The following is a 10,664-nucleotide window of genomic DNA, read 5'->3' as shown; positions in this document are numbered from 1 at the left end:
TTGTGTGCATGCTGTGTCTTTTCTAGTAATTCCTGCCACCTTTTATACTATCCCAACGCTTTACAGTCAGCCCCCACTCTTTGCTCCCCTATCTGTCTGACTTGAAGACAAGGGAGGAAAGGAGTGATATGTGATAGTGAGGAGACTAGAGAGTTCCTGAGAGCTCTGTCCTCAACATCTTCCAGCCATGCTGTTTGAAATTCCTGCAGCTCTAAGTGCTTTTGTCGGCAGTATCCTTTCACAGAATTCAGTCCACAAGAAAAGCCGGGTCCATTCAACTGCGGACCTGACACTCAACATCTGAATCACATTGTGAAGTTGTACAATTGTAAAATGCACATGTGGAAAATGCAACCAATTAGTAACAGTGGAAAGTCTATCTGACCACTAAATGTTTCAGCTCCAAATGAATTTATTACACTGACATGTTTGTAGTCCTGAAGAGTGGATCAGTCAACGGTTTAATATTTGATGATGCAATATTGTCAACTGTCTGCATTGAATAAAAACTTAAACATTTGAATAAAATGTTATTCATGGGATAGCTCTCACAATAAATTATTCAGGGATGAATCAAACATTGATAAACAAGATAAGCACACAAAAAGTAAGGTAAACATTGCTGGTGTGGTATGCTATGTCATAATGCTTTATTTTGTACAGGTTAAAGATAACAAAACATCACAAAGGTGTCTGTGGCCATGCTCTCCGTAACTGATAAAAAACAAAGCCTGAAGTCATGAAATCCCCATTCTCTATTTCATTTCATAAACTAAAGTGATAACAGAGAGGCGCCAGCGGAGCCAATTCACCATTAAGTTATCACCGGTGATCTTTCTCCCATGTAGGAGGGTTGCCTCAAGAACTTGAGCCTTGTCCAACAAGAGATCCCTTTCCAAAAGGAATCTCCTCTTGGACCCATGCTGCTCTGGCAGCTGTTTTCACGGCCTCCTTTTTGGACACTGAAGCTGTCCTGTGCCCTTCTGGCCCTCAACCTGGGGCACTGCGCTACAGCTCTCACCTAATGAGAAACCCCATCCATCATCTCCCCAGACAGCTCTAGACACTTCTGTACCTGGTCATAACTCAAGAGGTAACGCAATGGCGTCACCATAAAGATATCCCTTGCAGGTATCCCATGCTGCATCGATTTGAGAGCGGTTTACTTTTGTCCAAACCGAACTCAAAGGAAGAAACTAGGGAATCGGAGGGAGGAGGAGTTTGGAAAGCATTTCTTTAAATGACTCAGGTATGCCGTTCACATACCTGATCACTACTTGAGCACATGCCTTAAAACTAGCAACAATGCATAATTCACAGCACGCAGCTTGACAGCCAGGTGTGTGACCGTGTGCTTGGCGTTTTTTACGTGATGCATAGAGTCGTTGAGGACACGGTAAACACTGTAATTATGGGGAACTTGGTCTGCTGGTTGTTAATTGAAGACCAAAAAGTGAGAGATATAATGAAGGAGTGATAGTAAATGAACATGTTTACATCTGTGTGTGTGTGTGTGTGTGTGTGTGTGTGTGTGTTTGTATTAGGGAGGCAGGTTCTCCAAAAGTCAGATATGAGAGTGCCATCCCAAGGTCACACCCCTTGAACTTGCTTGACCCCGGATGACCCTGGAGTTTTAAAGGTCACAGGCTAAGTATTGGAGGGGATGCACTCTCGGTGTGATTTGTGAGTGTGTTGTGTGTGTGTGTGTGTGTGTGTGTGTGTGTGTGTGTGTGTGTGTGTGTGTGTGTGTGTGTTTGTTTGTTTGTGTATGTGTGTGTGTGGGGAGGGGGGGAACTTACACACATTCCTGCATATGTGTTCACAAACATACATACACACCCATAAACACACAAACACACACACACACACACACACACACACACACACACACACACACACACTTACACACAAACAAGCACCAATACATATGGTCGTGCACACACACACAAAAATACTTTTACTTCTGTGAACATAAAAAACGAATATGCAATGTGTGTGTTGGTGTGTTATGTTGGACATGATCAGACATGAACTTGAAAACATTTGACATAATTTCGTCACATGCTATAGGATGATGATGATGATGATGATGATGATGATGACGATATACGGTGGAAGATAACTATCTGCTTCCTCAGCGCCTCTTGAATGACCTAACAGGTGGAGGCAAGATGGCGGATTCCACCTGGCCAGTAAAAGTCCACGTTCAGACAGTATAGTTTCATGAGATAAATGCTTGGAAAGTGCACTTAAGTGTACGAGAAAAGCACATATGCGTGAGGGCTATGTTTTGACTCTGTCCATACATTTACCATTTATACGGGTAAATACCCTTAATGCCAGGCTTAAATTGGTCCTTCCATGTTGGGTTGATGGTACAAAAATCGACCTGAACCTTTCTCTACTCCCAGTGGTTGTGGTGATGATGAAATGTGGATTTGCAGAAGTATTGGTAATGGCAAATATATAACTTTTTACACATAGCCTTACATATACAGTAGGTTGCAACAAGCTAGTGAAACAGCAGTGGCCACTCAAAGCATTGTTGTTAATGCAAGTTATTGTCGTGTGGCCTCACAGTTCTACAGCCTGAAACCATGAGGCCTGTGTCCCCCCATGCTCTTTAACAGCTCGATTAAATTTGTGTTCAGACAGTCTGTCCCCCATTGCTGCCAGGAATCAGGTGAAATATCAAAGCTATATGGGGCTCCAGCCTAAGACAGCAGGTATGACAGAACAAGTCCAGACAGAGTTATTGCGCCTACGGTTTCTAACCAATGTGCTTAAACTGCATGTGTGCTACAATCTGAACTCAACCGCTTTTTTTTTTTTTTACAGAGCTATTAGGTCCCACACATTTCATGGTGGGCATTCTTTTTCTAAAATACGTTAAACTGCTCCAACTAAGGCCACGTCGTATTTGGTAGGCTATGTTTAACATAAAACACATTATCCAGTATGGTTGCATTGACCCATAGGCTACCATTACGCCTGATTATTGACCCGCATGATGATTTATGGTAGTTAAATGCACAAAGTGATTAACAATTGAAGACGTTGGTTTATGATGATAGACAGGCTATTGGGACTCATCCTTGTGTTAGGCCTAAGGACGCAACACTCTACCTGGTGACAATATAGTTGTATGGGCACCCCCAAAGGTCTTTGGTAATTGACAATCCCGATGGACAAGCCCTAGCCAGAAAGCGATGGATGGATGGAAGATGGAACATGAACTTTCGAGTGTAAGATACTGCAGTGTAAGAGAATGCCATGCATTTTGTTTTAGACAAGACATTACATACAACATTTGCGCGCTCAACCCAGCCTACCTGCTTGTTTAGCCGTTGTTGTGCTGCATATGATCGTTATCAAAAAAATAAGACGTATGTGGCGCCCTGGTGTCCATCGATCCGTCATTCTGAACTTGCATGTGCCTGCGAAACTGCAGGTAAATTCCAATTGCGGCTCCTCAATTCACGGCTTCACGCGACACCTGCAGCAGAGCGGTGCCTGCGCGCGAATTCCGAGTTGCGTTGGAAGGGTCCCGTTTTCCACCCGTGATACCTGCACCCGTGCCCTGTTGAAGAGTAGGAACGAGCATTCGCAAAGAAAAGGTTTATAGTCTTCTCTTTTTGTGTGGGATTCTACCTGCTCTATCTGCTGTGATGTTCTTTGTTTTACTTTTGGGGTTATTATTGTTGGGTGAAAAGAGTAGCCGTGCCAAAAAAAAGTATTCTTATCACCGAGGGTTTTGTTCACCGGCACCCTCTGTCTCCCCCACGCCGCCCCTCCCCAAGACCCCCCTCCCCCGTTGACGCCTCCCTCACAGACGAATATCGGGGCGCGTGCTGGAGGAACGCCTTTATTTTCTATGATTACTGGTTTCATTACTTGTAACTATGATTTAAGGGACAGCTATTGCACTCTCTCTCTCTCTCTCTCTCTCTCTCTCTCTCTCTCTCTCTCTCTCTCTCTCTCTCTCTCTCTCCCTTTCTCTCTCAAACACATAAACAAATAAAACTCCCAGAGCACAATGAGTACCCCCAAAATGGTTAGCTTTAACTCAAAAACATGCTGCCAATTTTACATCTATTTTGTAGCCATATTTAGTTTAAGCTTTCTCATCTGTCTATCCAGACACACACAGACACACACACACACACACACACACACACTCTCTCTCTCTCTCTCTCTCTCTCTCTCTCTCTCGAATACACACACACACACACACACACACACACACACACACACAAACACACGCACACACAAGCATGCATGCTACAACAGGACGTCAGCACTGCCCGAACTAATAAAAATATGCTGCTGCAGATCCCAAATTCCAGTACCTGTCTGTCTTTGCCCACCACGATGCTTTACATCTGCATTCTATCATACACACACACGCACGCACACGCACGCACACACACACACACACACACACACACAACACACACACACACACACACACAGACGTACAAACACACACACCCAACCATGCCGGCACACACTCACATACCACATACCGTACAACATATTCACATTATATCCTGTGAGGTATAGCAGATCACATGTCTTTGAAGATTCAAAGCACCTCAAGTCATGGTTATGTATGAAACTTTATAGACTGAGGACAAAGGTTTACCCAAATGCATACTAAGACACACACAAATGCACACGCAATTAAATGTGCCTATGTGGACCATTGGAAGTGTTTGAGGTGGCATGTTTTGCCTTCATGACAATTATGAGTTAGTAGTTCTAATAGTATAAGTAGCAGGAGTAATATAAGAAGCAGTTTAAGTTATCGTTTTAAATTTAGTTTCTGGTATATTTTAGTTTATTTTGTAATACTGCTGAACATGCATGCAACTTAAGTCCAATACTACTATAACAGTAAGTCTATTTTTATTTTTATAGCATTGGTATTCTATACAACCACCAGGTGGCGTCAAATTATTGGCATAATTCTTCTTTGGGAGCCTTCTGTAGTTAATCATCCAAAAGTAGGCCTATGCTATAACATTATCTTGAAGAACTGTGAATAACATGGCCATATAAAAGCATCAATGGGAATATAAATCATGTGCAAGCTTCATAGTGAAAGGCTTGCAATAAAAAATAAAAAATAAGGAGACACACAAAATAAGAAGCCCAAGTAAAAGCCGTTTGAGGGTACTCAAATAAATATATATCTTACAAAATAGCTCTACGAGAATGCCCGGATATATTGTTGTGTTCAAGATAGCCAGTACGACAATAAAAGTTGTACGAGCCAGGCGACCAAACTGGGTTAGATAATGCCAGACCCATGTGACCCTGGTCTGTGGTCCCTCTCTATCTCTCCCTAGTTAACGTTATCCGCTTACACTAGCTGTTCTCAGTGTCCCTCTCATCCTGCACAATTTTCACCGTTGAGATTACATTGGAATCTATTTGCGAGACAAAACCCTCCCTAAGAAAACGACTTTCCGAATAACTACCGCACTGGAGCTATGGCGAGTAACGGGCAGAAAGTAGTGCTCATCACCGGCTGCTCCTCAGGCATTGGTTTAAGAATGGCAGTGATGCTGGCAAATGACGAGCAGAAGCGATATCACGGTACGTTATTTCCGTCCTATTTTAATACTTCCTTTGACATTTCTCTGTCATCTAGGATTTGACAAAGTCAGAGACACACAGTAAGAATGATGAATGTTGACCACTTACAATTGATTATAATAGTCAGACGATGGGCAATATAGTCGCGCATCTGCGCGTGCGTTTGTATGTGTGCGTGCGCGTGCGCGCGCGTCTGTGTGTGTGTAAGTGGCAAAACTGACCTAAACTCCCGGGGTTCAAGTACTCCTTGCCACATTCAGATTAATCCAAAACGAGGTTATATTTAAACTCCTCGACCCATAATCCCTGCTGTGGGTGACGGCGGATGACTGCGTGCTACGTAACATTAGATGCAACAGAAAGCCCCGCCGTCACACAAGTAGCCGGTCACGACCCCGTCCCCTGCCGTTGCGAGCAGATAAGGTAACGGAGTTCAGAAAACCGAGCAGGACGGCAATTGCATTGTTGCCCCTGGGCAACCTGATGTAGGCCTATAATGACTAGACAAACTGTTTTGGAAAAGTGTCCTTCTTTATAGGCCTTCTATAGCATTCTTTGCAACCACAAGCTGAACGCTGGTTGTCAGCCACATTTATAGTTTTAAAGCCGTAGTGAGTGGGGTTATCTGTTTCTTTGGGCTAATGTAGACGCAAGCCTATTGTAGCCTTCAAGCAGGGCTATTTTAAACCACACGGGTTTATGTAAAAGCCACATAAGCTTATTATCTCTTTAGCAGCGGCTAAACTAACCTAAAACCTCTATTAAATCGTGATTATTATCAAACATAATTTTGTCAAAGGGGGATTCAGAGGGAAAATGAGTGTGGCTGAGCACAGGCCTGGTGAACTTGCCGTGACCCTGCACATTCTGGTATGGTGCTGAACGATAACGTAACCTGCACAGGCAGTCATTTAACAGAATCGTTATGGAAAATAGCCAAGGGGCATGTTAATGGGAGCGGGAAGAATGAGCATATATTCTGGTTCAAAACACCCTGGAACCACGACAAAATGTTCTCATCATCTCATATTTACTTCCATTTAATTTATCGCCTGGCCATCTCAAATCTATGAGAAGCTTTCTATTTTGACTAAACTTCAACAGAATGTTGATGTAATCCAAGTAAAATATGTTAAGGATATGTAAATATTGAACAGCGTAATTTTATATTATAAAATATATGCATTTGTACATTTTTTGTATCATTTGAATTTTGCAAGCACAAAACCACTCTTAAATTATCAGAAACAAACAAATACATGATAAATTCACATGCTCTCTGATCATTCACATCCTCTCTAAAGCCCCTCTACCATTACTCTTCCTGTCTTGTCCTGTACATATAAACATGTTCAGTCATAGCCACCATGCGTGACCTGAAGCGGAAAGATAAGCTGGTGGAGGCTGCAGGAGAGGCTTATGGGAAGACTCTGTCTCTGGCTGTTCTTGATGTCTGCACCGACGAGTCCGTCAAACAGTGCATCGATGGCATCAAGGATCGACACGTGGATGTCCTCAGTGAGTTATGTGGATAACATCATCGATCACGGTATTGATAGGCCTACTGTTTAGTAATTGACCACATGCTTTTAGTCACTAATGAACAGATAACTTGCTCAAGGATGCCTACAAATAAACAGTGGCCATTGGTGTTCAAAACCCAGGACCTTTAGTCTGGGAGTCAAATTACCTACTGTCCTGCACCGTTACTCCCACACTGTTGCTGCTGGACAAAATGCTTGAACTGAACAAGAAACCTGACTTAAAAGCAGTTTGAAATATGTAAAAAAAATAAGCTATGAAACTAAGCAAAATATAAAGATCTACGGATGGCATCAACAATGCCTTACTTTATATTCATTAGTCATAAATGAGCAGGCAGACATCTTCCTCAAGGATGCATACAGGTATGAATTGTGTATCTTGGGATGCAAAGGTATAACCTTTAAGCTTATGTCACCTTGTCAGTGTTACATGTTGTTAAACAACTGTTGAAAATCTCTCTCTCTCGCTCTTTCTCTATCTCTCTATCTCTGTCTTTATTCCCTAAAAATACCCTCTATTTTATAATATCTCACTCTCACTGTCAGTGTTACATGTTTTTAAAATGTTGAAAATCTCTCTCTCTTTCTCTATCTCTCTATCTCTTTCTCTATCTCTCTATCTCTATCTTTATTCCCTCAAAATATCCTCCCATTACCATCCCTGTGGTCTCTGTGGACGGTCTCCCGGCCAGTCAACAACGCAGGCATCGGTCTGGTGGGTCCGCTGGAGAGCATTCCCATCGAGGAGATGAAGAAGGTGTTTGAGACCAACTTCTTTGGGGTTATCCGCATGATCAAGGAGGTGATGCCGGACATGAAGAAGAGGAGAGGAGGACACATTATCGTCGTCAGCAGTGTCATGGGACTGCAAGGTAGAGTTTGAAAATGGATGTCTGCATGCGATTGTATAAGGGATATCATTTAGCAAATCTGAATCTGAAAACAAGGAGGACCAGCTGGATGTGATGTAAAGATACCTTTCCGAAGTAGTGGAAGACAAGCAAATTGTTTATTCTCATTATATATACATTTTTGTTATCCATCCATTCAGATATATACTCAACGAAAATATGTAAGGCTTTAGGTCAACCCATTTTATTCGCCTGCATGATAGATTGAATTAGAGCTACAACTGTAGCATTACACATGAATATTTTGATGTCTTCAGTACCTGCATTTCAAGTTAAACCCTGGTTGTCTCTTCAGGTGTTGTCTTCAATGATGTTTATGCTGCTTCTAAGTTTGCCACGGAGGGCTTCTGTGAATGTCTGGCTGTGCAGCTCCTGAAGTTCAACGTAACGTGAGTAGTCCCTCCACATGTTCTATTTTAATATCTCCACACAAAGTTAATGTTTGATATTGTTTGATGGAAAGATAACGTTTTGTCACGTAAATGTATCTTCACATCCACACGTTGCTCGAACAACCCGATATGATCTGCTATCTACTGTTTCAATACACATCTATCTAGTCTGTCAATGATAGAGCCAGGCCCGGTCCACACAGAGTTTGAGGCCAAGATGATCCAGGACGTGAGGCTGAAGGAGTACCCTGGTACTGACCCCGAAACGGTGAACTACTTCAAGAACGTCTACCTTCCATCCTCAGTGGACATCTTCGAGACCCTGGGACAAATTCCTGATGACATCGCCAGAGTGAGTCCACATCTGCTAGTGTCCAATGGCTTCACTGCAAAGTATTTTGCAGTGTAGGGTCGGATGCTTTTGTCCAGATGGCCTGTGTGTTTGGTTAAAATGCATGTATACATACATACCTTTGAGTTGGGAGCCTGACACTCAAACTGGCCTATCCTCCTTGTCTTTTCATGTGCCAATATGACAATAAACTTAAGACTTGGATGTAACTTAACTTCCCTCTTCAATGTAAGATGTGAGTTATAGGTATAGTAATGGTGATTAATCAGGACAATCAACTATGTCCGTCAGTCCATTCTCACCCCCTTCATCCCAACTCTTCTTATTTTTGTTTGCAGTGCACCAAGAAGGTCATCGAGGCCAGCAGTCCTCGCTTCCGTAACCTCACCAACCCCTTGTACACACCCATTGTTGCTCTCAAGTACGCTGATGAAACCGGGGGGCTGTCTGTCCACGCCTTCTATCACATGCTCTTCAACATGGGCCCGCTCATGCACGTCAGCATGAAGGCCATGCAGTACCTGACCTGTGGCTGTTTGAGGAGCAGGACCATCTCGCCCAATTAAACACACACACTGGTACAAACACAAAGAACACTGTTCCAGTGTCTCAGGAACAGAGAAAAAAAATGTATTTCCCCCGACAAGCAACCGGCTCACATACACACTAATGCACATACACTAATGTACACGCAGGCACACCCTGCCATGGTTGCTGTTTATATGCAGACTGTTTTTTGCAATGTTTGAGCTTTCTTAGAAAATATTGCACCGTGAAACATAGTACTATGTATTGGTTTTATCATCCATCGATGTAGTCATTTTGGTACATACCTAGTCATTTATTTTTATCATTGGGTTAAATTGGCCTTAATATCTATCACTTAAATATTCTTGTCAGGCCACTACCGCTGGTGCATTGCATACAGTATATTGTTTATTTGTTATATAAATCTACGCATTCCCCATAGGACACATCCACACAATGAAAGAGTAAATTCTTAGTTGTTTGCAAGTGTTTGATATTGAAGATTGTTTTCATATAATTATATATATTTATATTAAGTGAACGATATTGTAATAACAGAGCTGCCAAGTTTCACAAAAGGATTGGAGTGAGATTAAGAGTGTTGGGGTTGGAGCGACCCTTGACCCCACACAATTAATGTCTCCAGCCATTTTACATAATGTTTAGTACAAATGTTCCGCAACAGTGTGTGTCTGTGTGTGTGTGTGTGCGTGTGTGTGTGTGTGCGTGTGTTTGTGTGTGTGATGAATGGACACTTGGTTGACCACTCACTTTAAAAAGCACACCTATAAACTGTCCCTATGCTTCCCAGAATGAAAACAGATATTTGAAACAGACAAACGGCAGTTTGTATAATATTTTTAACTAATATTTTAAACGACTAATTAAAAAAAGTTCTGAATTACGCGAGTTGTCTTACCATGCTGGGCTAATGGAATAATTCACACATAAACACAACTCTATTTAAAGGTTTTATTTATGCGCGATATACATGTATATGCTTATTTTCAGAGACAGTGCTGCAATTGTGGATGTATGGCTCTGTGAAATAGGAGAATAGAGTGGCGAAGTCACGCCCCTTCCGGTATAGCCCATGGGACCTATGAGTTCGAAAAATATGTATGGGTTTCAATGGAGAGAAAGTAATTATCCTCTGATCCCAGTCTTTATAGGCCCCGGATTACACATATGTTGTTTGTGGATTTAAATGATAATTTTTCAGGTCAAGAGTTTGATCGTTTATTGTGCAATTGTTCAGTTAAAGGCTGTAGAGAAAACACAATGGGAAAGACTACATGTCTCGTATGTGCTGTCACGCTCCCTACGACTGGCGTGG

At 42.3% G+C, this 10,664-nt stretch overlaps 2 protein-coding genes across 2 annotated transcripts in view; one reads left to right on the top strand and one right to left on the bottom strand.

The window, feature by feature from the left end:
- Positions 1-3,682, bottom strand: part of LOC307071362 (uncharacterized protein) — a gene marked incomplete at its 3' end in the record, with an annotated part of 35,643 nt that extends 31,961 nt beyond the window's left edge. The window contains exon 1 of the mRNA XM_079730348.1: positions 3,333-3,682. Coding sequence (XP_079586474.1) covers positions 3,333-3,420 — 88 coding nt within the window. The 5' untranslated portion in view covers positions 3,421-3,682. The remainder of the gene's footprint in view (positions 1-3,332) is intronic.
- A 1,813-nt stretch (positions 3,683-5,495) lies between these two features.
- On the top strand, positions 5,496-9,366 carry LOC307091958 (retinol dehydrogenase 8-like; the record flags this gene model as incomplete). The annotated part of the gene is made up of 6 exons (XM_079758808.1): positions 5,496-5,601; positions 6,958-7,119; positions 7,838-8,017; positions 8,352-8,445; positions 8,617-8,800; positions 9,139-9,366. 6 exons carry the CDS (start codon positions 5,496-5,498, stop codon positions 9,364-9,366), a joined length of 954 nt encoding a protein of 317 aa, XP_079614934.1.
- Between the last annotated feature and the right edge of the window lie 1,298 nt (positions 9,367-10,664).

Source organism: Pollachius pollachius (assembly GCF_949987615.1).
Source record: "Pollachius pollachius genome assembly, chromosome: 2".
Lineage (NCBI taxonomy): Eukaryota > Metazoa > Chordata > Actinopteri > Gadiformes > Gadidae > Pollachius > Pollachius pollachius.
Note: the sequence above shows the minus strand (reverse complement) of the source record. Positions and strands in the feature narration are given on the sequence as shown.